The following is a 27,721-nucleotide window of genomic DNA, read 5'->3' as shown; positions in this document are numbered from 1 at the left end:
CAGAAAGGCTGAATTCTCCCAGCTCCATAAATAATGTGTCTGCCTCAAGACACAGACAGTCATTCACTGCCCCCCTGTAACAAGGAGCTCCAAGCTCTTCATTTAAAGCTCTTTATAGGGAATGACTCTCAAGTGCTGGCATGGAGTCTCTTATTTCCCAATGACGGGGCGAAGCCTGGCCCTGGTTAAACCTGGCCATTAATTAGAGGAAGTAATTGCCATTCCGTGTCTCTCCAGTGACTCTAATGCAAAGGGGAAGAGTCTGGTTGGGTTGCTGGTGGACTGATGCCCGTGGCACTTGGCTCTAGGTGGGTTCCAACCCTGGAAAAGACAGACAGACAGACAGAATTTGTGTCCCCCTTTGCCAGGGGAGGGGAGAGGGCTCTGCCTGGGGAGGGGCAGTGGGAGAAGGAGGTTGGCACTCAGAAAATCAACACGTGCAGAAAAAACAGTCCAAAAATCGATGAGAGAAAATTCAATAACAACAAGTGTAAAGTGTTGCACTTGAGCAAGGAGGAAAAAAAAACCCAACCAGTGTGACCAGATTGGAGGAGGAATAATTGTCTCTGGAGCAGAAGCACAGGGCTCAGCAGGGAGGGCCCCCGGGGATGTCTGGGAGCAGAAGGCTCCATCCAAAGCTTCCCCATCACGGACTGGGTGGTCCCACGCGGCCATAGCTCCTCCTCAATGAGGCTCTGGTGGCTGGGGTGTCCTCCTGGGGACAGGCACTGGGGCAAGGCTGGGGGGACCCTTCCAGAGAGCTCTTTGAAGCTGGAGGAGAGTGTGACGGGTATGAGCAGGCACAAGAGGCTTTGCAGTTCTCCCCTGCCCAGCTGGTCCAGGCTCCCTGTCCTCAGAGGATGGCACCCAGACACTGAGCTGTGGTTCCAGCAAGCCATGGTTTCATCCAGCCTGCCTGAGCAGAGGCTGGACTTCATGAACAGCAAGCAGGATTCAGTATGCTTTAGTATCTGTTTGAAGAGTCAGGAAAAACTGGGACTATTTAAGTGAAAGTAACTGTACAAAACCCCAGAATTAATTCTAATTAAACATCCACAATGACATTTTCTTAAGTGGAAATTAAACAGGGATTAAGGTGGAGCCTCCTAAGACTCTCCCTGGTATGGCCAAGAATATTTTTAAGGCACCAGGCTGTGTTAAATTTGAAGAAATGAGCTGATCTGGACACACTCTCATACAAAGTGGAAGCAAACCCCTTCTTTCAGTCTGGGGCGTGTGGGCAGCTCTGCTGCACCAGCACCCGGACAAGGAGGACACTGCACCTCCCTAGAAAACTCTTCTGGGAGTTGTCTTGGCTCTCATAACCCTCCAGTTTCTGTCTAGGACCCACCCGCATGAGACAACACTTCCCACAAGTGGACACCCAGCTCCTCATCATCCCTGCGTGCTGAGCTCTGCCCAAGGCTGACCATGGGGGAGCCCAGCACCTCCACCCATCTCAGTAAAGGTCAGACCCCATCTGAGATGGTTGGACTTAGTGATCTTAAAGGTCTTTCCCAACCCAAATGATTTGATGTTTGAGAAAGAAAAGGGTGGAAGAGTTGCCAAGAGAGACACAGGGTCAGGGGAAGGAGCTGAGCACCTTGGAGCCTCCATCCTTCAAGTGCAAGCTGGGCAAGCTCTGGTCACTGGGGAAGAGCTGGGAGGGAGTGAAGGAAACAGAAGCAAGAAGCTCTTGACAAAGAGCAGAGCCAGCTGGAAGATGAGCATGGGGCTGGAAATCAGAAGTTAGTTCTTGCCTATCAGGGCAGGAGAGCTCCTGTGGGAGTCATACGGACAGGAAACCTAATTTTTTTAATGATGATGCTTAATAAGTTCCTACAAGAGGTTGTATGAGAGAGTGCCCAGAGCTGGAAGGAGATGACCACCACCCACAAGTACCTTTCCGCCTCACTCAGCTTCCAGGCTTGTCCATCACCTCTCCTCACACAGTGTGCTATTCAAGTAATTAAATATTCTGTCCCACAGATTGCTGGCTGAGGGTGACACACGTTTAATGAACAGCTGCAGGTCCCTAATCACATTGGCAATTAGGAATGTAATTAGAGCACTTGCAAATGGTTTTCATGCTGATAAAACATGACAGAATGGAGTGTTTTCACTCACTGTCAGCTGCCAGACAATCTGTTACCCATCTAATGGCAATTTAATTACAAATTCCTTCACTACCTTTGTTTCTGATCCCTCAGGTCCATGGCTTGACCAGCAGCTCTGGGAGCATGTGCAGTGCACCCACCATTCTTGGTCTGCAGTGGAGAATGGAGAAGCCCAAGTTCAGAAGAGAGCTTTCAGAGAAGAGGTCCAAGAAGCTCCTGGCTGCAGCTGAGCCAGGTCAGAGCCTGTCCAGAGGGGCAGTGACTTCTCACAGTGAAGTTTCTTAACAAGCTGAGCTCAAAATCACCATGGGAAGCCCTCTTGGAGGAGGTCCTGGCTGGTGTGGCAGCCAGAGAGGTGAGGACAGGGCCATCCCCTGACACCTGAAGAGGTTCTGAGCTGCCCTGGGGCACAAAGGGACTGAGGAACATCTCATGAGGCAGCACAGAGAGCACAGACAATCAGGTGTGAGAGCTGGCTCTGGAAGATTTCCATTCCAGGGCAGGTGGGAGAAGAGCTCCCTGGTCTTCTTGTGCCACATGAACCTGATCCTCACCTCCTCTCAGGCCCTGGACAGGACCTGCTCAAACCCTCCTACTCCCACTAAGCACACATCACTTTTTTTCCCCCCTCTGGCCCCATTTTTATCTTCCCAGTGCCCTGTGCCCCCTTGGCCTTTTCTCTGAAGCACAATCCCTGCATGTTGTGAACAGTGACAGCCACAGGACAGCCCTTTCCTTCCCAGACAAACCCCAGCCCAAGCTGAGATGGTGTCTGGAAGCCACCAAACTCCTGATCCAGCACATGGTGCTCCCAAACACGGCTGTGCTGGGGGCTATACCAGCTCCCACTGAATGCCATCCATGGGAGGATGTGCTCACCTGGCTGTCACCTCATCCTGGCCCAGGGGACAGTCCAGCCTGGCCGTGAGCCCTCAAGCCTGATGGGCTCCAGCTCCACCACAGTGCAAGGACCGAAGCTCGAGGGTGTCTCAGAGGATGCTGCTGTGTCCATGCTGTCACCATCCAGCTGCAATGACACCAATCTTGCTGTCAACAGCACTGTCCCTCTGCTCTCGAGGAGCTGGGTGAATGTGAAGAGTGTTTCATTCCTTGCCAGGTGGAGCAGGACTGAGAAACTGCGTTTACAACTGAAGATGCTGCTGGCGAGCAGGAAGGTCACACACTTGGACAGCAGGCACAGACCTCAGGGGTTTCAATGACAAGTGAAGGGCAAAGATCTGACAAGTGACTGCCATGCTTGTGGTACATAAAATATCAGTCAAGTCCAAGTGTCACCTAAACCCTTGGATCACGTGAAAGTGGTGATGCTTCCCCTGTGGCTGCTGGAGGAGCAGCCCGCTTGGCTCTGCAGGTAAAAAAGGCCCAAATTCCATCAGAAGGGACAGGAAAGCAGGTCAGGAGAAGGTGTTTGGCTCAGCGTGGAGGAGAAGCAGAGGAAGGACACATTTCCAGGCACAGCTGCTGGGAAGCCAGGCAGAAGCCCGCGGCCACCAAGGGCTGTCTTTGCTGGCCGTGCTCAGGAACCTGACAAGCTCTGGCTTGGTGCAGCTGGGGTGGACTTCAGGAGCATCCTCCAGAGCTGGCACAGCCTCTCCCCATCCCCCCATGGCTCAGGGAGTGCTGGGTGCCAATCCCCCAGCTCCTGGTACCTTGCTGGATGTGTGTTTACTTTCAAAACTCCTGGGAGCTCTTCCCTCCCCGCATCCCGCAGCTGACCCAGTTCTCTCTGGTTGCCATGGAGAACTGGGCTTCTTTCCATCTGACAGGCTTTGTGCTGCTCCTGCCTTGACCGGGGACCCACTCCAGGGTGGGCAAGATGCTGACAGGAGCCTTCCTCAGGAGAAGGGACCAGCTCAGCTTTGCAACCCCCACACAAGGGTGGGAGGGCAGCTCCTGGCTGCCTTTCTCCAGGAGGATCCACACAGGTTCCTGGGTGATGCTCCCTGGTTTGTTGGTCCTCTCCCGGGAGATGTTCTCCTGGGAGAGCTTGGGGATGTGGCCAGGTCCCATGGGTTCACACCTTGTCACCACTGGCCTGGTGTCCCTGGACACTGGTACCCACTGGTCTCGGTCCAGGTATCATCCACCATCCCATAACCAGGCCAGGAGAATATTTCTGTGAGCATTGCTTTGGCATGTCTAGTGATGAAGAGCAGTCAATTTTAGGGGCTGGAACTTCAGATGAGTTCAGATGAGTATTTAAAATCTCAATTAGAGTTCTATTAAGCAGGACTAATTTGGGGCTAGTTCAGACAGCATAGCACAGACACTATCAATCACTCACCCCACGCAGTCTATGGATGGCTCAGGGGGGTAATTTTGTTCTCTCCATTTCTCAAGCTGTTTTGGTGGGTTTTTTTCATCTTTTCTTTTTAAACCTGGAGTGAATTAACAAGTTAAAGGAATTTTCACTCATGAATGGAGGACTGCAGCTCTGTGCTCCTGGCTGGGATTATCACATCTCAGTGCAAGCCCTTGGCGTTGGCAGACAGGAACAGATGAGGCTGCCTCTTGATGTCACTTGTGATACACAAGAAGTAATTTGTCCTGTCTCCTTGCTTTGCAGCTTCCCAGAGAAGGGGTGAAGCCCCGGGGCTCCCATGAAATCAGTGGGATTTTTGAGCTTTGGCAAGGGTTCTTTTCTGAATTTCCTCTTTCATGTACTACAGAGGAAATACAAAGAAAAAACAACAACAACAAAAAGCCAACATCAACCTTTTCCAGAACGTGCCAGGAGCCTTCCCACAGCCACACAACAGCTTCAAACCAGCTTCCTCCTGCACCCCTGGCTCTTAGTGTGCCCCCCAGGACCGGGCCAGGCCTCAGGGACAGGCCCAGTGTCACTGTTGTCACCCCAGCAGCTGGCAGGCTGAGCCTTCCCCTCCCGGCAGGGTGAGGAAGCCATTTCCAATGTGATTTGTGGCGCTCCTGGCATCCAAGCCTCGGGTGTTTAAAGCACATTCCTGGAAAGCTCATTTCATCTCAGAGAAGTCTTTCTATGAAGCAACCTGTCACGTCAGTAATGGGTTTAAAGTGACTGTCACAGGTGCCCATCAACAAGAGAGATCGTTTCCTAGAAACCAGAGGTTAATGGGGAAAGGCACCAGAGAAAGCAAGAAGAGAAAAAAGCTCCATCCTGCTCTCTGGCCAACACCAGCTTTGTAAAAATAAAGATGAGCAGCACTTACATCCTTTTTACAGTGTAAAACCTCCCTTGCCTTCCAGGAACTGTGGCTGGAGAGCCCTGGTCCATACCTTGCTTGCCAAGGGGCTGGAAACAACCTCTCGAGCTGGGGCTGCTGCAGCCCTCCAGGGGTTGCCCTGGCTGGAAAGCAGGAGAAAGGAGGGTCTCATGATGACACTTGTTCTGCAGAGGACTCAAGAGGAGACACTGACACAGTGCTGCCTGGGGCAGCCACCTCAGCATGGGCTGATCCCTATCCACATGACCTCCCTTTGCTCCATGTCCCCCTCAGCCCTTCCCTTCTCATCCCTGGCCTGGAGTGAGCCAGGTGCTGCCCACACAGTCCTGGTGACAGCGAGCCTCCTCCCTGCTGTCCTGGTGCTCTTCATCCCACCTAGACCATTTCCTGCTCCCACGGTTTATCCCAGACATGGGGGTTCAGGGCCAGGCTGATGAAGCTCAGCTACAGGATGCAGCTCTGAGGATCCTGCGGTGCCTCCCCCCACCTCTCAGCCACATCTCATTTCCCTGATTAATGCAGTCATTACACGGACAATAAACCAATCTCCGGAGTGATGGTGTGGAGTTTCCCTTCATCAGCCCGTGGAGGGGGGACGGGGCGGGTGTGATTCACAGCCCCCGAGGACGGTGGCTTTCCAGGGGCTGTTTCCCGGCACAGCTTCTGGCCCTGCTGCTGGGCAGACACCGGGATTGAAGACCCGCCCTGTGCGGTGCTGAGCCTCGCCCTGCAGCAGGGGCAGGGACACTGTCACAGCAAGGCCCCGTCCCCATCCCCCCCACCCCTGCCCTGGTCCCCCGGCTGCACCCCCAGCCCGGCTCACACCCACCCAGGGCTTTTCCTGTTGTGCCGCTGATTTATTGCTACGCCCGGGACTCGGTCACCTTGAGGGTCACGGTCAGCGATTTTGTAAAGGAGTTTGGAAGATGCCAAGCTAAGGGCATCCCAGAGACAGGGCTGCCACACCCTGCACAGGCTCCGCCACACACAGACGTATCCAGTAACGTATATATATTATATTATATTTTATATATATATATACACATTAACAAAGAAGTTTCAAAAAAAAAAAAAAAAAATCAAACGAAAACAAAAAAGGGAAAAACCATACCAGGAAGAACAGTCCCGCCCGGGCAGAGCCCAGACAAAGATGTGACACGTGGCAGAGGAGTGGGGTGGTAACGGGGGTTCACGTCCCAAGTCCACGCAGCGGGGTCACCGGGAGCACAGGAGCCCACAGCATCCCCTCCCATCCCCCCACCCCCCCCGTGTCCTGTCCCCCCGGGGCCGTGGGAAACGCACTAATTGATCCCCAAGGGCTGCATCCCGCGGGCTGTGATTGGCTGCCAGGACCACGCGTCATCAGTCACCGGGCAGCTTTGAGGACAGAGGGGCGTCCCGGCCCCCGCAGTGACACTGGGGGGGAGAGGGGCTTCACTTCCCCAAAACCAGCGGAGGAAAACGTGGGTGAGGGGAAAGGGCTCCCCGGCCCCCACCCACCCGCTGGGAGCTGCCCGGGGGTCCCCACTTTGCCGGCGAGGGGGCGGGGGGGAGTCCCACCGCCATTAGTGCAATTTCATCAGGTGCAAATGTGACGAAAGGAGCTCGTGGGCCGGGGCAGAAGCCTCCAGCACACGGTGGCCAAAGCGGTGCCGGCACCCACCCCGACACCCACCTCAGGGCCGGGGCTGAGCTGCCCTGGATGGACCCACGAGAGGGGAAAAGACTCCAGTGACAGCCCCCCACGGGTCTGGGGAGCCACCCAGCTGGGAGCAGCTGCTGCTCTCCAAACCAGCTGTGCTTGTGTGCTGGGAGCAGCCACCACCCCACCGGGCGCTGGGGCCAGGAGGAGCCTGTGAAGCCACTCGGTCCCCCTGGCCCCACCAGCCCTGCCCAGCACCATAGGACGGCAGCTGGGATCAGAGGAACATCCCTCTCGGGTGGCAGTGCAGGTGACAGGTCCCATCCCTGCAGGTGGCATCCACCTCTCTACCCACAGCATCACCAGAAATGTCACCCAGGTCAGGTGCAGGGACACTGTGCCAGGGAACAGGATTTTTCCTGTCCCTGGACAAAGCTGTTGCCGGGCCGCTGCCACCACCGGGCTCCAGGAGGAGTGTCTGGTGAGGAGCACCTACTCTTGGACAAAGCTTCCACCAAGTCCAACCAGCCTCTGCCACAGCCCTCTGGGACAGGGCTCCAAGTGCTGTCACCCTGCCTGAGCCAGCCACCTCCCCCTGAGGCTGGGCTTTGAGGTAGTTCCCTATCAGCAAGGTCCAAAGGAAAAAAGAAAGGGAAAGGCTGGCAGAGCTCCGAGGTCTCAGCCTGACAGTCCCTGTGCAATGCCACCAAGCCATCGTGCCACACCACAGACAGAAGAGAAAATGGAGTCTTCAAACACCATGGGACACAGCTCAAGCTTGGGCCATTGTGCTGCTCGACCTCAGCATCATTCCCTGGCATCCACCCGTGCTTATAAAGCCACAGTGGAAACCGAAGCTTGGCTAGGGGACTCGGTTACTGGGAGCACTGGAGGCCACTGAAGAGCTCCCAACAACCAGGAGCAAGCAGGACAGCTCCATGCACACACCACCATGATGGAGAACAAACCAAAAGCCAAGATTTGGGGTCAGAAATTGAGATGCTGGGTCATATAGCACCGAGAGGTCTTTGGGCAGGACCTGACCCTCTGCTCAGCACGGGGAGGTGTGTTTTTTCTGCAGGGACACCAGACAAGAAGCCTGTGGAGGTCTACACACAGCCACATCTGATGGGCACATCTGGCTGGACCCTGCATCAGGAAGGAGCATCTGCCAAAGCTCTGTGTGGGGGTGAGACGCTCCTTGTTGTGATCATAAGCTCCTGAAGGAGAAGACATGGTGGGGAGGGAGTCCACAACCAGCTGCCCTCCACTGTGGGACAGCAATCCCAGCCAAGCACAGGGCCCACAGCCAGCATGCACCAGGAGAGGTGGTAGGACCACCCCCAGCACCGCCCTTGCTCTCGCAGACCATCCACTGCAGGACCACCACCCAATAAAACCATCATCCACTGCAGGACCACCACCCAACCATGAAAACACCACCCACTGTGTAACCAACGCCAACACATGCTGAGTGCCAGGGGTCTGTCCAATATCACCTCGGAGAAGCTGCCAGACTTCAGCCAAACAGAAAGTCCTCCCCGGAGGGTGAAGCTCAGGTCCCACCTGGCTCTCAGGACAAGCCACCAGCAGGCTCCAGGAAGCCAACCCAACCCCTCCTGCTCCAACCCGGGGACATGCGAGGTGTCCCCCTGACCACAGCAGCACCTCGGGAGGTCACCTGAAAGCCCATCCCAGCTTCTCCAGCACCTGAGGGATGACAAAACCATCGAGGTGACAATCAGCTGCAGGAGAGAGGGGAGCAGAGAGCCAGGGGCTGCGGAGCCACAGGCGCAAGCGGAGCCAACCGGAGTTTATTTTCGGCCATCTCAGAGGTTCCTCCTCTTCCTCCTTAAATGAAAGCACTGAGCTGTGTGCAGGATGGTACCGCTGGCTGAAGCTGCCTGGTGGTACCTTCCCAGTGGACCCCCTGGCAGGGCTGGTGGCACCACGGGGAGCCTAGTGACAGGCTTTCATCCCTGACACATACGGGGACTCCTGGGGCCTGCAGTTACACTCCTGCTGCTCTGGGTAATCTATGAAGTCCGGGGCAGGCAGACCCGAGAGGATCATCAAGGATTTGTTCCAGATGGTGAAGGTGGGACACACCGGGAGGACGAAGGAGACTTCAAAGGTGTGGAGGTGGAGGGAGTTGGCCGGGTCGTAGAAGGAGAGTGCATTGTTGTCATAATCCAGGAGGACGCCGAGGCGCTTCATCTGGGGGTGGACTTCTACCAGCATCTCCTTGTTGTTGTGCCTCACCACGAAGTTGTTGTTGCAGCGGGAGAAGACCCAAGAGGAGGAGTTCTTCCCGATCCACTCATTCTTGGGGGCTGACTTGTAAGCGACACCGATGGCGTACCTGCAGGAGAGGAGAAGCTTCACTTAGTGACCTCCAGACTTGGCACGGGATGACATCCAGCCCCAGCAGCTGCTGACCCCCTGCTTCAAGTCCACCTGACTATGGAATCAGCACGGCAACAGCTTCAGTGACTGAAAAGGCACTCACAGAGCCTTGGCAGGGGAGCAGCATCACTCCCTCCCCGCGCAACCTCCTGCTGCATCTCTGCCCCATCATCGGGTGAGATTTGACTCTGGCAGGCTCTAGCATGTTCTGCAGCTAAGGGGAATGAAGATACACGTTTCACCTTCAGCCTGACTGGATTAGACCCAAAAGCTTCTGCCAGAGAGAGGAGAAACTCATAAATCTCTTGGAAGCCACAGCCACCCAGATTTAAGGTCTTGATTGACTCTGTGCCCATGAGCAGCTCTGCCAAAACCCTGGCCTTTAACCCTGGTGTGTCCCACAACATCTCTGGATAAATCTGAGTCCTTCTAGGAGGGGGAGAGAAGGTGACAGTGCTACCTACCAGGTTGAGGAGCCCACCACCACCTCCCAGTAGTGGCAGCCACTGTCAATGAAGACGTTGCCTGCTGCCCCATAGCATCCTGTCCCACTGAACCTCTCGGGCGTGTGGCTCTTCTTCAAGGAGCTCTCATCCTTCTCCATCTGCAGCCCATCGTTGGAGATCTTCAACTTCTTGTGAGCCAGCTTAGGGTCTAGCTTAAATGGCTGACCTGTGAGAACAGGACACACGGGTTACAATTTATGATTGTTACCACCATCATGTGGGCAGAATGTGCCAGGGAATGTCTGCCCCAGGCTCTTTGGACATCCTCCAGGAGCCAAAGGTTACCTCAACTGGCTGAGGACAACAGAAGAGGGCTGCAAAATCAAGCTTGTCCCCAGATCCCCATCAGCAGCTCTTGCAGACTGCTCCCTGCAGAGCAGGGGCTGCTCGTACATGTTAGAGGAAGCACACCCAAGGTTTTCCAGCCCTTCTCGGCTGCCAAACAAGGTCTCAGCACTTGGAGCAGACAGTCTGGGCTGTGCTGGCAGAGGTGGCTGCTCTCTGATACCTGGTGGTGGCTCCTGTTGATTTTCCTTGGAGCCCAATTTGCTGGATAATTGAGCTAAGAGGCCTGAAAGTAAAGCTGCAAATTGGCAGTGACCTCCCCCCTCTGCTCCTCCAGCTATTTCACTATTTCTGCAGCAAGCTTTTTCTGGCAGTAATGCAAAGAGACAAGATCTGAGGAAGTGAGGTACAAAAATAACCAGCTGTGTGAGGAGAGAAGAAGTCACAGCGCTGCTCAGGGCCACCAGCCCTGCTGAAGGTCACCACGGGTGCAGCCCCTGCCACTGGTTTGTGCTGGATGGAGATGCAGGGTGCCAGCCTGGCTCCCCCCTGGAGCAGATGCTGCTCTTCAGGGACCCTGGGGATGGGGGGATTGGGCTGCAGGAGACAGCGTGAGCAGAGCAGCCACCACATCCCTGCTCCCTGCCCAACACCTCCTTCACCTTCCCCTTCCCTCCCAGGTCACTGCACCTCTCCAGTCCCACCCCAGAATGAGAGTGGGAGTTACTGGTTCCTCCTGTCCCTTTCCATTAACATACCCTGGGCTGGTCACTCAGGTAACTTTTATCTCATCAGTTCCTCTGAGGAGGAGCCCTCAGCAGTAGGACTCAGAGCAAACCCCCATACCCGGGGAGCTGTTGCTGCAGCCCACCCCCCTCTCCCCTTCCCTCACATCATTTCATATTTCCCAAGCCAGCACCTTGCAAAGCACGGGGAAGCACTTAGAAACAGCCACAGCAGGAGGGATACATTTTTAATCTACAAGGCAGAATTAGATTAGAGTTTATTTCTTGGCAGCTTGCCCCAGCCCCACCACCTTGCTTTAATTTCATTTGGTTTAAAGTCGTGCAAAGAAAACATGGAGGTGGAGGAGATAAACCCTTCCCAAAGCCCAGGGGTGATGGCAGCACTGGGGGAGACCTGGCCATGGAGCAAAGCCTCAACCAACCTATTTCCCCCTCTCCATTCCATGCCGTCTGCCCTGCGATGTCCCCAGGCAGCCCCGAGGTGCCCCCCCGCCCCCTCCCCACTGCCCCAGAGGCACTGCTTATCATGGCTCCCTAGAACAGCATCTCTCTGTGAGCAAAGCCCCAGCACAAAATTGCCCCAGAACTCCACACCTCAGCCCCCACAAGCCCAGTGATGTGAAGCCACCAAGCAGATGGACCTGCACCACCTCCTAAAGCCCCAGTGATCCCAGGGACCTGTGGGACGGGTGCTGATGGGAGCAGGGAGCTGAGGGGAGCCCCAGCACTGCATGGGGCAGCAGGAGATCACCCCCTGAGGCAGGGAAGGGGCTGACACACTGAGCAAGACAGGAACATTCAATAATTTAAATAACATAGGGGTCTCCATCACCCTGCCAGGACCCACAGGCTTGGGGGTGTGTGTGGCTTGGCCGTACCCCTGGGGGCTCAGGTGCTGCTGCAGCTGTTCTGCCCCCACCCACCACAGCCAGGAGCACCCAGGTACCTACTGTTGGTCTTGAGCCTGGCGGGTTCACTGTTCCTGCTGCCTGCCTGGTTGATGGCCTTGACCAGGAAGATGTAGCGGGTGCCACTCTGGAGCCCATGGACTGTGTAGTGGTTCTGCTTGATATTGGGGACAATCATCCAGCTGTCCATGGAGTTGTAGAGACCTGGGGTATGGAAGAGAGGGGAGAGGTCTGTGCCCAGGAAAGGGCAGGACACAGCGACCACGAGCTGCTAAGGCAGCACCCACCGGCTGTGCATCCCTCGTGCTGAGATTTCTGTGATAAACCCCAGCGACCCCAAGAGCCTTTTTAATCATAACATGGCTCCCACAAAGCCAGGGGTGGGGTGCTGGCATCTCGAGATGCTGTTGTGGGAAGTGGTGGGGAAAGGGCACAAAGAGAAACTCAAGCAGTGGGACCTTCCATCCAGGGCTGGGCAGTGCTCCCCATCCCCTCTGCCGAGGCTGGGGGTTTGGTTATCCCTGGGGTGGCTCAGCTGGAGGACAAGGGCAGGTTGCAGTCCTTGTCATCATGGATTTGGTCTAAAATATACATGGAGATGGCCTAGGGTGGCAGAGCAATGTCTTTTGAAGTAGAAAATAAACCAGATGTGATACTGCTCACATCCTACAGGCAGAGCTGCTCCTGTCAGAGCCAAGCACTGGTAGGTGTTACCCCCCTGCAGACACGGACCAGCTTTGGACAAGGTGATTGACAAATGACAGTCTGAGAACAATTTGGCCTTCCAAGCAGGTTTCTTTCCCAAAACAAACAAGAAGTTTTGAAGACTGAGGGCTTCTATCTTTACCAAAGCTTAAAAAAAATTATTTCTTGCAGATTTCATCATCCTTAAAAATGTCCAAGTCGTGCTGAGTTCTTGGCTTTAAAGAGAACACAAAGGGGATGGTTTCCACAGGCCAACTGTGTGCTCCTTGAGAAGATATTTCCTCCCATGGAAGCCTCCTCACGCTCTGCTACGTCAGCCCATACCATTTCCAGCATCTCCTCACATGTGAGTTCAGCCAGGATTCAAACGCTCTCATCACCCCAACCCAACTGTGTTATTGCAAGTGACAATATTTTACCCATTTTCTCCTCTGAGATGTTAACTGATGATTTCTTTACTCCTTCTATGAAGAGCTACCAAAGATGGCCAAGAAAGACACTCCTGACAGGGGACACTCCTGACCCAGAGGACACAAACCATTTGTTTGTCCCACCTGGGACAGAAGTTTTATGGGCTTTAAGTCACAAGCAGTAACTTTCTCCAGCAGCTTCCTGCATATTGCACAGTGCACCCAACAGCCTTCCTGAGCCCTGACACCAGCACTGGCATTCTTCCCACCAGGGAGGTGAACTGGCAAAAGTCCAGGGAAGCATTTTGTCAGCTCTCTGCTACTCAGGAAAACCAGGGGTGAAGTTTCCTGCAAGAGCCCTGCTCCAGGGAAAGCTGAGCTCTTCCCAAAGCATCACATCAGGATGGACAAACTGAAGCTGTATTTTGTTCTTCCATTAAAATACCTATAATTTATTCCTGCATGAAACAAGCAGTTTCCCTGGACTCTCTCCTAGCAACCAGCCCATAAGTTAACTTTCCTCTGGAATGCAAACCCACCCCAATTGTAGGAAAAAGGTGAGGGGGACAAGACTCACAACCGGGATGTATTCCTGACACCTCCAGGACTCAGTGGGTACCCCTGTGGCTGGAAAATAGCTCCGAACCAGCCCACAGTTCCCCAAACCCAGGCAGCACCCAGGGACTTACTGATGAAGTTGGCCTGGCCAGTGAAGATGGTGTACTGCAGCTCGTAGGAGCTGACACTAAACTCGTCCTCCGAGATCCAGTGGACGGTGATGGTGTCATGGGAGGCTGTGCACAGCTCCTCCCGGACCGACGGCGGGTTGGGTGCTGTGGGGCAGAGCACAGGCAGCAGTTCTGGTAAGTTTGTGCCTTCCTTTTCTGCCCGTACCCAAAGGCTTTTCTGCTCCCTGAAGGACAGGGACGGGCTCCCGCAGGGAGCAGAGTCTCTCAACAAAAACAACCATCCAAGCTTTATCTGTGATTTGTGCTTCCCTTTCACTGAACCTTTCACTGTGATGACAAAACCCCCCGGGACCAGCGTGTCCTCAGGTTGGGGGGGGTTCCACCAGGTCTCCACCCTGCAGCAAGCCAAGAAGCCACTGCCAAACCCAGCTGGTTCTTAGCACGGGTTGTGGAGTTAAGTATCACAAGTGCTTCAGAATCACAAACCTGGTTCATTCACCATTTCCTGCCTCCACTCCACCCTCTCAAATCCTCAAGGGCACCAGCCTCCTCCCCAGGGCTTGGGGGGCCAGACCCTCATTTTTGACCAGCTTTGTGGACTTTCCCACCTACCCCCCAGGCTTGCAAACAGGAGGAGAGGGACATGGTCCCTGTGCTGCTGCAGCCCACCAGGCATTTCTTAACAGTGAGAGTGAGTGGCAAAATCATTTGCTTTAAAATCCACCCAGCAGGGCCACAGAGGGGCTGCAGGGGGCTGGGGGTGGGCAGCACACCTCAACACTCACCCGTCAGGTAATCCAGCCCCTCCAGCAGCTTCTTCTCCCTGGAAAAATCTAAAGCAAAGTTTTCGAAGGCATCATTAAAATTGATATCTGGTATCAGGACTTGAGAGGATGCAGTTGCCATGGCGACCCTGGAAGAAAAGAGGAGACCATCAGTGCCTGGTGCTCCTCACACCCAGCAGCTGGGGATGGAGAAGGTGACAAGTAGTGGTGACATCAGATGACATCAGGACACTGACCATTTCTCCTGCCCCAGGAGAAGCCCCAGAGAGCTGGGGGTCCCAGTCCCCACTGCCTCCTGAGCCCCCTTTGGGTTGGCATTTCACCACCTTCCTCCCCAGGGAACAATGTCTGGTCCCCCAGCAGATGTTCAGCTTCAGGAGGACCCTCCATGCAACTCCTGTGCTGCACAGGACAGGGACACCCCTGACCCCAGCAGTTCTTTGAGGCTGCTGGGAGGGGAGTGAGGTTTTCCTGGGCAGGGAGCTGCCACCGGGGGACAACTCCAGCACCCTCCCCCCTTGTCCCAAGCCAAGGGTGCCATCCCACCTCTCAGCCACGTTCCTGGCTGTCTGCAGGAACCGTGCGTGGTCGTTCTCCTTCAGGATGTGCTCTGCCTGGTTGATGAGGACCGTGGAGCGCTCCAGGCACTGCCGGCAGTTGGCAACCTGCTGGGCCAGCTTCCGCAGCTTCATCACCTGCCGGAGGGGCAGAGGAGCTCAGGAACCAGCACCAAGCTTGGGAAGCACCGAGCAAACCCCCTCCTAAGCCAGGGGCTGCTCAGGGGAAGCCAGGACCGGTGAAACAGCACAGGAATATCCCCAGAGGCTCTGGGTAGGGAGAGCAGCAGCCCACATTCAGGGTTAAATTTGTCTTGCATGTAGGAAAGCCACGTGGGCTCCTCAGCATCTCATCTCTGGTGGGTTTCCAAAGATATGTGTCCAGGAGGTGCTCTTTTCCAGGGCTGTGAGAGGTTTTCCTACATCAAAGGTGGGTTGTCCAGGAGCAGGGCACATCTCTCCTTTGCCCAGCTGCCACTTGGTAGGAAAATGATAACACAGAGCCTCCCAGCTCCCTGCCAAGTATGGCTGGAACTGGACAATGTGATCAAAAGATGAGGGTGGGAAGTGAGAGGCAGACAGACAGATGGACCAGCAGAAGGCACTGTTACATAAAATCTGTTCCCTGAAGCAGCTGGGATAAAAGCAAGGACGGGTTTGGGAGCTGCAGCTGCTGCTGGCTCTGCAGTGCACACACTCCCCACAGCCCACCTTCTGCCTCCACAAACCCTGTGCCTGGGGTGCTGCTGCTGCTGAGCTGGACCCAGCACCTGCCCACGCTCAGCCCAACAGTGCGTGTGCCCTGTGATCCCACAGGACCACTCGGAGCTCCAGCCCATCCCTCCAGCCTCTCCCATCACATGGAAACCACTGGGGAAAGCCAAGAAACCTGGAACTGCTGGAGGAAGGGTGCAAACAGACCCACAAAGCTGCGCTGCAGTGCAGAGCCCGCAGCCTCCCCCTCCTCTGCAGTGCAGAGAATTAGCACTGTATTCTTGTCTGAGCAGCACAGGGCTGGAAAAGCCCCCAGGAAGCTGTCTGGAATGGCTGGATCCAAGGTCCTGCACCAATTTGTCATGCTAATCAACTTGCCTTCCCTCCCTCCAGCCATGGCAACTGCTGGCCTTGACCTCAGCAGAAGATGCCTGGGGACAGCAGGAGTCAGGGTCACCTGCACAGGGCAGGGAGGTGAAGCTGTGTGCCCAAAACCCTTCCATTGCCAGCAGCACCTCTGCAGGGGCTGGGACATCCCACCACCACGGGCTGCCCAACTGCTGGGCTGTGCCATGGGGGGCAGCCCCAGCAGCTCTCCTCACCTTCGTCTCCTTGATCTTGACAGCAATGACCTGCTTGCGCTGCCGGATGATCTCCATCAGCTCATCACACTCCTCCATCAGCTTGGCCTCGTGCATGGCGGTGTTGACCTGCCCAGGAACAGCAGGAGCACACGCTGTCAGGGGACACACTGCTCCCCAAGCCCCCCAGATCAGACCAGGGGAGGTACGACCCATGCCCTCCATGCTGGGCCCTGGTTCTGCTGGGTGTGAGCTGGGCAGGAGACACCATCCCTTCAACACCAACAGGGGTGAGCTGGATCCCTGCACTCCAGCCACTCCAGCTGGAGGAAGGAAAAAGGCTGGAGAAGGGCACAAAGCTCTCACAACCAAGGTCAGAGCATCACTTCCCAACACAGGTTGGGCACCCCTCGGCAGTGCTGGCCTGGGGTGCTCTGGGATCTCTGGGCATCCCTTCCCTGGGCAGGGTGCATGTTCTGGGGTGCTCTGCACAGCCTGTTCTGTGGTGTTGTGTGCCACAGCTGCCTCACTGCCCTGATTTCCAGCCAGAGAACAGTGCTCACAGTGCCTGGTGGCCACCCCTTGGGAGCACCTCTTTCAGCAAAGCCCTTTACAAACAGCCATCTTTCCCTCACATCAAAAATAATGAATAAATGCCAGATGCTGCTGCAGCACCTGCTGCTGTACAAAGCCCCATCTCCAGTGCAGGTCTGGCAGGATGTGTGCCCAGCCCATGAGAAGTCTTTATGCTTTCTCCAGCTCAAGGCAAATTTCTCACAGCACTTGCTGTTCACTTCCTAAACTGGGGCACTGTCCCCTAGAGGATTTTGCTCTGGGCTCACAACAAGGGAAGCCTGGTGATGCTCAAACCCAGAATCTCCATCCTGCACCCTCCCCTCCCATGGTGGGACACACAGCTTCACTGGAGCAGTCTCAGCAGAGTAACAGAGTGAGCATCAAACAGCCTTTTCATGATCACAGCCATCTCCAGACTCTGCTGATATTCCTCCCTCCCTAACCCCTTTCCCAGTATTTACAATTTAGTGGCAAAGAAACCCAGCACAGCACAGCCAGCTCTCCCTCTCCCCTGCCCTCCAAAATCACAGCATCAAGAGGAGGAACTTGAGCCAGGAGACGAGGAGACCTCGTGTAGACCTGGCCACCTGAGTTAGTCCCAGTGGGAGACTGCAGATGACACAATCAGACTGGCAAGAGCCTCCCAAAAGTCACCTTCAGGTCTGATGGCAAACCACCTTGGACACAACCTGGCCTCTTCCAGACCTTGCCTGGTCTCCTCGTGGCTTCTGCCATGTGGAGGGTTGGCTAGAATGGTAATTTTACTGCTCAGCATCTTCCAAAAGACAACCAGAGGAAGATGACAGATGCTCCCCCTCCACTGCTGTGTGGCTCTCAGCAAGAGAAGGCAGCAGGACACAAGGATGGGCTTGTCCCACAAGACTTTAGAGAAGAGCAGAGAAGCAAAGGAGGAGACACACTGACAATTTTCTTCTTCACAAACCTCCCCAGGCCATGGGTCCTTCTGCACAGCACACTGCCTGCCCCAGGAGGCAGAAGGAAACAGTGGCTTGGTTCTCAAAAAAATGCTGCTTGTATCCTGCTTAATTTAGGCTAATTAATCCCTGCTGGGCCCACTTTTCAAGCTTCAAATGCACACTTTGGGTTTTTTTTCCCTTTTGTTTTAAAGCTGAAAGGAAGGAATGCAGTGACAGCACAGGCAGAGGCTTCAGACCCCTGGCTCCAGGAAAGACCAACATCCTCAGGGGTCTGGACAGGGAAGGGGGGAGGCACTTCACAGAAGGGGAATTGAGCCCTGTCCCTTAAATTAAACAGTGTACTAGAGGGCATAAATGGCTTTTCTTCATTTTGTACTCTCACAGCTATGTGAAAAATGGGGAAGTCTGAAGGCAGCCCAGAGTTAAACACATTTCATACAAGATCTCATGGGCAAGTGCCTGCAGTCCCGGTGCTTGCTACTGCCAGCAGCAGGGAGCTGAAAACCTAACAGCAAGAAAGCTGCAGCCCAGCCAGCATTCTCAAGGAGACTGGCACTCTCAGATGGAGGTTCTGCATCCCTCCCCCTCAGCACCAAGGAGCTTACTGAGTAAGCCAAGAGCAAACCACTGGTGCTGCCTGCAGACATCCAGGGCTTGGGACCCTAATTCTTGTAACAGAGAGGCTTGGTCACTCTCTGGGATGTGGATGGTGAAGCACAAGCTGCAACTCTCCCTGCAAGCACATCCAGTGTGTGCCACTAAGGGCAAAGGACTGCAGTCAGCATCAGCTGCAGCCTTGCATCCCACCGATGCAGGCCGGTGTCCCAGGCCAAACTTGGGGACATCATGTGGGAAGTCACAGGGCTTGCATGTCACCACCTAGAGCTGGAGGGATCAAGGGGGAAGCAAAAAGCTCTCATGTTTCCTCAGGCACAGGCAAACTGTCCCTGAACCCCCGGCAGCAGTCCCTGCAGCAGCCTGGTGGTTTTATTCTCTGGAAAGGTGCTGGCTCACGGAACTGCTGCTGAATTTAGCAACCAAAAAATATCAATAGCTCATTAAAAGCAAACTAATTGCGACAGCCTCTCTCTGTGTATCACTTCAGCAAACAAAGCTGAAAATTAATCTGCTATTAATTGGCATGTGCAGCGTGAAACACCAGCAAGGCATTCACCGCCCTCTTCCTCTTGAACCCCTGCCACCTCAGCTCTGAGAGGCAGCATCAGGCTGCTGGCACAGGCTCCCTGCACAGCACAAACTCTGCCAAGCAAACCAAACATGCCTGATTGCACACCAGGAACACAAAGAGCCTAACAGATCAAGTGGTCACAGCAGCAAGGTCACCCGAGCCCCTCTCCTTGGGGAATTAGAGGTGATCTCTGCTCCTCCTCCCCTGCTGTAATCCCCTCCACAAAGCCTCTCCCACTTGCTGCTGCTGTGAGCCCAAGAGGTGCCACCCTGCTGTGGGGGACAGGAAGGATCCCTGCCACCATCCCTGCCAGCTCAGAGGCAAACACATGTGTTTGGGAGAAGGGGGGGAAAGTGAGGAAGATGACAGCCACTGCAAACCAGGAGAAAGGCTGGAGGTGGCTCCCTGAGCCCCCTGCAGTGTCAGGATGCTTGGTGTCACCCGGGCTTCACCCAAAAGACTACACTGTCCCAGATGTACAGCACAGCCAGCAGGTTCCTCCTCACTGAGCCAGCCTGGGTCACTCTCCAGCTGCTCCCAGTAGTGCCACCCTCTCCCTCAGACCCCTGGGAACTACCCCTGCATCCTCCATAATTTGGGACTAAACTCTCCTCCTGCCAGCCCCTCAGCACCAGTGATGCTTCCCACCACACTCAGCTCTGCTTCTGGGGACAGGACATAGGAGCAGTCCCACCCAGCCCATCCCTGGAGCTTCCTGGGGCACCTTTCATCCCCTGACCACTCTCACCAACCTCCACTTGCTGGCAGATCTGGATCAGCTTGGCCATCTGGTTTTCCAGTTCACTGTTGCGTTTGACCAGGTTGGTGAGATTTGTCTCCAGGGTTTGCTGCGAGCCCAGAAATGGCAGAGAGGAGAAAGAGAAAAAACAGATCAGCAAAGTTGGAGGATTGACCCTGGTCCCCCCCCCCCAGCAGCTGAGACCTTTTGCCACCCAACACAGTGCCAGAAGGAGAGACAGACTGGATAATTTTGGTCAAAGGCTCCTGGGTTTCTCAGCAGCTCCTGCCCATGCTGGTGGTTGTGCAAGTGCTGGGCTCATGACGGCACAGGGGTAGCCCTGAGCAGGTCACCTGCTGGAATATTCACAGAGCAGAACAGGATCCATCAGAGACAGAGCCCATTGGGAAAGGTTTCAGTATCTGTGGACACACAGTGGACTGGTAGTTTTTTGGGTATCAATAATTTAAATGACAGCACATTTCCATTAAAATACACGCTTCCACTAAGAGGAAATATTTTATAACAAAATGCTCACTACCTGTTGCAAAGCTTGTCAGGAAAATGATATCCTATTAATATTTTAAACTTCAGGGCTGGAAGAGGATCCCTGCAGTGTTTTATTCATCCCTGGTGAGAAACTGCAGCCCGAGCTTTTATCAAGACTCCAGCAGACCCATAAACACAGCCTCTCTCTGCATGCACAGATAATTTGGGGGCTAGTTAGCCAAGAGAACTTGAATCACAGTCATGGAGCACAGGCAAAGCATTCATTCCTGAGAAACCACTGACTCCTAAAATACTCCAAGCTCGTTTGCAATCCTGCAAATTGCTAGCCAACGGTGGGTGAAGCAGAACACAGGAGCAGGCTTGAAAAATGAACTAAAACCCAGAGTGCCTTCATTAAGGGAAAGTGCTGCACACAACAACACGGTATCGATAATGAAAAAGCCACCTGCCAACCCTTTCTGCCACCCTCTTCCCTTACAGCTCAATATTATTAAAAATAATTTGACTAAAGCATTGAACATTTAACTTTCTCATTGAACATTAATCTTTCTCATCACCAACTTGGCTGCACTGAAGTCGCAGCTTGAAATTGCAGCCGATTGGCTTTAATGTTCCTGGGCTGTCGATGGCAGGGAGATGAGCTCCAGAATCCCTCTTTGAAGCACAAAACACATTCGCAGCATCCCACAGTCTTCCAGGGGATGGCAACCCTCCTCCTCCACCCACAAACAAGCACAAAACCCATTCCTGAGGCCTGGTCCCTCCTCCCTGAAGCGCTTGCTGATGCTGCAGTACCTTCACTGCAGGCAGCTCGGACCCCTCAGAGAATTACAGAATTATCAGAGCTGGAAGGGATCACCTAGAGAAAACATGGTCCAACTCTCCCACTAAAGAAGGACCACCCCACACCCCAAATTTTTCAGGTTTCCTTGGGGAGGCTCCTCCAGCTGCTGAAGACCCTGGTGCAGCCCATGGAAATGCATATGGAACCATTTCCTTCTGCTTTGCTTGCTGAAACAAACAAAATGTACTAGAAGCTTTGATTACATCAGCTGGTTATTTTGTAGGTCTCCATAAATTACAGCCATTACAGGGGTTGTTCGTTAGTTGCATCAGAAGATGCTCATTTTTTTCCCAAACACTCACCCATGCTTGAGCCATTTGCCACCATTGCCCCTGGCAGTGACACATCCCTCTGAGATGATGCCTGCCATCAATTCCCAGCCCCCAGCCAAAAAACAAAAACAAACAAAGAAAGAAAGAAAGAAAGAAAAATCAGGTGGAAAATCTGCTCAGCCAGTCAGCTGTCTGCCTCTGCTCCAGAGGAATGTCCCCAGACAATAGAACAAGTGACAAGAAGACAGGACTGAGCTGCCGAGGGCTCCCACCTCGTGACACCAATGCATTTTAAGTCACTTTGGAGCAAAACATAACAAGTAAAAGCTAAAATAAACCACTGACTTTCAGTGCCTGGTGTCACCTGAACTAGCAGACCTGACCTGGAAGACCAAGCAATGTGTTACCAGGAGGTTCTGGTGGCCAAGAGGGAGGCAACTGGGCTTCTCCAAAGCCGTCACCCGAGGAGGCAGAAGGTTTTTCCACCCTTTGCATAATTGCGGTCGTTTTTACTGCTCTGGACATGGGAGCTGCAGGTGATTTTTTCAGCATTTCCCACAGGGCCTGGCTACACATCAAGGTAAAAGTCTTCACAGGAACGCAAGCTCCCTCACCCCAGCTGGGCAGGGAACACTCCTTGCTCAACACCACCCTGCCTGCTAGGAAGAAAATTAATTCTGTCCCAGCTGAAACCAGCACAAAACCTCCAGCCAGTAACCTCTGGCACTGCAGAGCAACAGAAAAAAAACATCTCATGAAACAGTTCAATGTTGCCCTTTCTCCAGAGCTGCTGATTAGTTCAGGCTGGGTCTGGAGCGTGGTTCTGGCACGATTTGCTGCCTGGTGCTGAGCGTTCACCTCCAGGACTCACAGTTCCCCGTTTGCTCTTTCTGTCCCTGAGCTACTTAACACAAATGGGGGCTTTGCTTCTGAAAATATTCCTTGGGGCCATGATCCTGTAGGAGCCCCAACACCTGCAAGCCCTTGGCCCGGGTTGTTCCCTCCTGGCAGGACAGGCTCCCCGTGGATGGAAACCTCTGGCTGCTGCAGCTCAGCCGCACTGCGCCTGGACCGAGGAACGAGCTGTTCCCTGGCAAGCCCCGTTGATCTCTTTTCTTGGGAAAAATGAGAAAAAGGAGAACAAGCCAGCTGCTTCCCCTCCCTGATACTTCTGCTGAGTCACCACAAGGCACCAGGGATCAAAAGGCACAGGGGCTCCAGCAGTGTGACAGCCTCCAGAGCACTGATAAGGTACAAATAGACCAGGAATTCAGATGAATAAGAGTTACAGCTGGTACCAAAAAATCTTTGAGGTCCAAGGTAGCCACACCTGGGGAGAAGCTGGACACAAAGCCTGGGGCAGCTCCAAGGGACAGGTTGTGTCCCAGCTTGGAACATCTCCCTGCCCTAGTGCTGGCTGCTTCCCTCACCTTCCAGCCAGAAACAATCCAGGAGCTAAGGAGGCACTGCCAACCTCCCTTAACAAACATTTCTGCAGAAATATGGCACACATTCGGGTTCTTCTGTGCTTATGGCTTTTAATCTTTCCAAAGCGGTTCTTATGCTATTGGATATTATCAAGGTTTTCTGTATCATCGCAGCAGTGTTGAAAATTGTTTAATATTTTATTAAATTCGTCCTGACTGTGACAAGCCAGTTTTCATTCCTGAAGCCATCTAACCATTATCTGCTTGTTTGAGCTCTCCTATTTAAATACTCTGAGACTTTACTCCCTGTTTCAGGCTGCATGCTTTTCAGCTTAAAAGAATTGATTTTTAGACATCTTATTAAATTTGCTACATTTGATGTTAAATTCTCAAGCTACACCAAGTCCTGAGCTTATTTGTTTATCCTCCACTACTTTTATTTCTTCCTTTAAAAAGACAGAGCAGAGGGAAAAGATTTCCACTGCTCCAAGCAATGCCTTTTTCCAGGAAATCTCCTCTAGCGAGCAGTTTCTGGTTTCTTCCAAACCAGGAGATCTGCAGAGGTTGTTTCCTGGTGCTCTCCTGCAGCCATGTCTGGCAGCCACATCCCCAGGGCTGGGGGTGCTGGGGAACAGACCTCCCCATCTTCCCCCTCCCCAATCCCCACATGGGGCTGAGAGCCAGCAGCACCCCCAGGGGTCCCTCCTCGGCCACATGCACCCACGCCAGCCCCAGAAAGCCTCAGGGCTCCTCTCAGGGACTCTGGAAGCAGCTCTGCTGTCCCCACGGCACCCCAGCATCACCCGCATCCCTGCTGCACTGACAAATCCCATCTGTCAGAAAAATGAGCCACTAATAACTATTCTGTATTATTCTGCCACAGTTACAAACCCACAAAAATGGGAGAGGACGAAAGCAGAAAGAAGATACCAGAGATGTCCACCTGCTCCCTCAGCCTTAATTCTTCAGCCCTTTCATGTTTCTGTCTCTGCATTGCTGCAAGAGCGACTCAGGACCTGAGCGTCCCTCTGGAGCGACCCTGGGACACAGCATGGAGGCAGCTGAGGAGCTGTTTCCCACTGTCACCTCATCCCCTGCACACGCCTGCAGAGGAAAAAGATGGAAACCTTCCAAATCAAGTGATTTATGATGGATCTTCTCTGTCCCAGCTCTCCCTGACCTCTGGGCACTGAAGCACACAGCCATGGCATCCCTGTCCCTGTCCCCTTCCCTGCGTGCTCACACGGGTGACAAGATGACAACTCTGACAGCTGCTAGAAACCCAGCTTCATTTAACCAGAAAGCAACAGCCTGACAGCTCTTCTTCACAACTCTCTGGAGGCTGCAAGGGAACGAGCCCCTTTCAGACTCCTGGAGATGCTGCTGCAGGTCCTCACCCTTGGGCATGGGGGATCATCTGGTGGCAGCCTTGGAGGTTCATCCCTGAGATACTTGGGGTTTCACAGACACCTGAGGTGGACAAACTGCTCCGAAGGGCACGCTGGATCTCCTGGGGTCTGCGAGACTCCAGTAGGGTGGGAGGTTGTACCCAGAGAGCTACAGCAGCAGCAGCACATGGGCCAGATGGAGGAGAAACCTTGACCCCTTAAGGTGAAGGCCAGGCAGAAGTTACACACATAGTCCCTGGAGGACACAGGGTTGAAGGATCTGCAATGAACCCCAGAATAACAGCTGCAGCCATGGAGAAAGGATGAGGACCTGGAAGGCACTGAGTGCCTGAAAGATCCCTCCTGAGCACAACGGAGCAACCAGAGGACAAAGCAAACAATGATGCAGCTCAACAGCAGATCAGACCATGAGAAAACAGCTGGCACAGCCACTGTGCCTACAGCTGAAGGACTGTCAGACATGAGCCAGGCGTGGGACTGCAGCTGGCAGCACCCTGGTATCGTCGGCTTTGAAGCCAAAAGTGAACAAAACTCCTTTCAAACTATAAAAGATCAACACCGCAGCTGTGCTCCCATAAATATGTATATCCTGGTGGAAACATCGACTGGTGGAACAGAGGATGCATCCTTTGAAGAATTTATATGAAAACATGGTAGGCAACGATGCAGAACAACAGAGAATTGCCCTTAGTAGCCGCCCTGGAAAGGATGTGAAGGGAGAAGGTGGGTGGAGACCAGCTCCAAGAACATGAGATTTCATGGGCTCCCTAATGACAGTGCAATTATGTTAACTGCTCCTGCTGCAGAGATCGGTGTGGCCATGAAGAGCCCTTAAGAATGTTCCTATGGGTAGGTGAGGATCTCACACAGAGATGGGATTTCCAGGGGAAAAAAGCCTGACAAAAACTGATCTGAGCCACACGGGGAGCATCAGAATGGCAGGAGACTAATTGTAACTGATAACGTTTGGGATCGATTGTTAAAGGCAGAAGAAAATAAACTAACTAAAAAGGCATCAAACATTTTTGCAATTAAAGCTTCCTAATGAAAAAAAATAAAGATCATAAATATCCTTGAATATGAAACACTGAAATTAATTTGGACTACGAGGAAGGACAACACGTGGAGAAGATCTGAGGAGGAACTGTAGGATGTCTGCAAAGGAACAAGCACAGGCAGTGAAGTGGGATCCCAGTGGCTCAGTGGGGCAGGACAACACCAAAGGCCTGGGCTGAGCATCCTCAGGAGCTCCTACAACCTCCAAACTGGTAGCATGCCAGACAGAAAACACAACCACAACCCATGGGAGTTTTAATGGAGGAAGAAGTAGGAAACCCTACAGTGAATTATGAGCCATAGGGGAAATGTGCCCTTGAGAAACAAAGAGACCAACAAAAGGCACGGAGGGGTACGGGCTGAGAGCAGCAAGGCTGCAGGAAGGAGATGTGGAATTTAGCATGTAATTTGTGTTTGCACTTAATAAACAATCAAGCTTCTGTTGCAGAACTGAGGAGATGAAATTCAATGAGTGCTCACTTAACAGAAAGTTCAGGAAAGTGCTAGAGAAACTCGTGGAAGATTCCTCTATTTCCAAGGAACATCTGCTTTCCATTCAACAATAAAAAAGACGCCTTACAATTTTCACCAGATAGATAACGGTTTTATCAAAGATTCACTAATTACTTCATTCAGTTTCTCTCACACCTCCCAAACCAAATTAGCAAAATTCAAACAAAAAGTAATGAAAAAGGGCAAAGAAGGTACCTGTTACACCCACCTGCCCTCGCTGCCTGGTCTGCATACCAATATTTAGATTCAGCTGTTACAAAACTGAATATGAAATGCATAACATGAATTAGAAGCAGAATTTATGCCTAAACACCAGGGAGATATATGTTTGGAGATATACGTTTGGAATTACAAATACAAAATTAGCTTGAAAGTGAAGCTCAAGCTCCTGCATTTCAAATTACTGCAGAAAATGTATTGAATTATGCAGAGATCAGAAAGATACAGCGTCAGAGGTCGATGATGAATGACGAGGGAGAAATCAATTTGAGAAGAGCTTGGCTTGTGCTATGGCCACAGCCCAGAGCTGAGCTTTACCAAGGCAGAACACCACAGAACATGATTTCAATTTAAAATACTAATTACCAATAAAACTCATAAACTGTATCTGCACCTGGCTTGCCCCCCAGCTCACTTGTTTGCCCCACCCTGTGAATTGCTGTGGTCTCCATCCTCCTTGCACCAGTGGCTTTTATTTCCTGAAAGGCCCTGTGGATGCCACCCCCTGCACACCCTGCAGCAGGAGGAGGGATGCTGGGGACAGCTCAGAGCCCAGCACAGGGCAGCAGGAAGCCCCAGAGAGCTCCCCCCCCTCACACCCTCCTTCCTGCTCCCTCTTTTGGGGTCTTCTGCTGGAGGGGGGGACACCAAGGGAGCTGCAAACAAATGATAATGAAACACAGAGCCTACTGTTTGGTGCCTTCTCTCTCTCAGCATGCCCTAAAAAACTCAGCTCCCAGCTCTGAGGATCAAACAAGCTGATCAAACGCTCCAGCAGCTGCTTTTTAATTCCCCATTGCTCCAACTCCTGCGCACACACCAGAGATGTGTGCTGTGGGTTTTTTTTTCCTTCTCCCTGTCTCTGCAGCAGCACCAAGGGGAGTTTGCAGCCGCTGAGCAGAGCAGGCTGAGAAATCAAACGCATCTCTTCCTCTGCCCATATAGTGAAGGGTTTATCTCGGCTTAAAAAACATTCTCTGGGGGTGGGATGGGTGGGCAGAGTTGAGGTGGGACCTGGCTCTTGTGTTCTCACCATCCAAGTGAGCATGGTGACTTACAGGGGAGGGAAAACACAAGGTTTCCCCAGGTTTACTTTTTTTTTTTTTTAACCAAGCCACAGCAGATCTGCAAAGTGCAAGGAAAAGGACTGGAAAGCTCGTAGGGTCGGTGCCCACCACAGCCGGGCATGGCTCGTGGTTCCCACCACTTGGTGGCATCGTTCTCAAAAGCTTCGGGACAGTTTTTGCCTAATGGGTATCGCGGCGATTAGAAACATCAAATTATCTTCCGCAGCACACAACAAATAACGCTAATGGCAGGGATAATGTCAAGCAGAATTACATTGGATTTTAAACATCACTGATAGCACATGTTAAGCAGACATATAATTAGCACTGTGGCGCCTTGATAATATTAATAATGTTGCTAATTATACTGATATAAATAGAATAATTGTCACAAAACATTAGTATCAGGCTTTGAAAGGCATCGCCAACCCTTGCCACTGTTTGTCAGCACTCGGGCACCATGGCCATGAGGGATGGCAGCCAAACTTCCTGGGAGGTTTGATCCATCCCTTGCCCAAGCTCCATCCCACACAGCCCCCCAGCCAGGGGAGGGGCTGGGCTGCCCACCCTGCACAGCATGGGGACAGCCAGGGACAGCCGGGGTGTCCCCAGTCAGCCCTTGAAAGTCTTGTTTGCTTTAGATTTACATGGCTCTGCTGAACAGCTGGCCTGAAGGAAACAAACCCA

At 53.2% G+C, this 27,721-nt stretch overlaps 1 protein-coding gene across 1 annotated transcript in view; it reads right to left on the bottom strand.

Moving 5' to 3' along the window:
• Window positions 1–6,354: 6,354 nt before the first annotated feature.
• MID2 (midline 2) overlaps window positions 6,355–27,721 on the bottom strand; it is a 51,007-nt gene continuing 29,640 nt past the window's right edge. Inside the window, exons 3-10 of the mRNA XM_030449273.1 lie at window positions 19,731–19,826; window positions 16,297–16,404; window positions 14,970–15,118; window positions 14,424–14,551; window positions 13,639–13,782; window positions 11,877–12,038; window positions 9,854–10,061; window positions 6,355–9,345 (exon numbers count right to left, since the gene is read on the bottom strand). Coding sequence (XP_030305133.1) covers window positions 8,943–9,345; window positions 9,854–10,061; window positions 11,877–12,038; window positions 13,639–13,782; window positions 14,424–14,551; window positions 14,970–15,118; window positions 16,297–16,404; window positions 19,731–19,826 — 1,398 coding nt within the window. The 3' untranslated portion in view covers window positions 6,355–8,942. The remainder of the gene's footprint in view (window positions 9,346–9,853; window positions 10,062–11,876; window positions 12,039–13,638; window positions 13,783–14,423; window positions 14,552–14,969; window positions 15,119–16,296; window positions 16,405–19,730; window positions 19,827–27,721) is intronic.

Source organism: Calypte anna, chromosome 4 (genome assembly GCF_003957555.1).
Source record: "Calypte anna isolate BGI_N300 chromosome 4, bCalAnn1_v1.p, whole genome shotgun sequence".
NCBI classification, from domain to species: domain Eukaryota; kingdom Metazoa; phylum Chordata; class Aves; order Apodiformes; family Trochilidae; genus Calypte; species Calypte anna.
The sequence above is the reverse complement of the archived record's forward strand: the minus strand, read 5'-3'. Positions and strand labels throughout refer to the sequence as shown.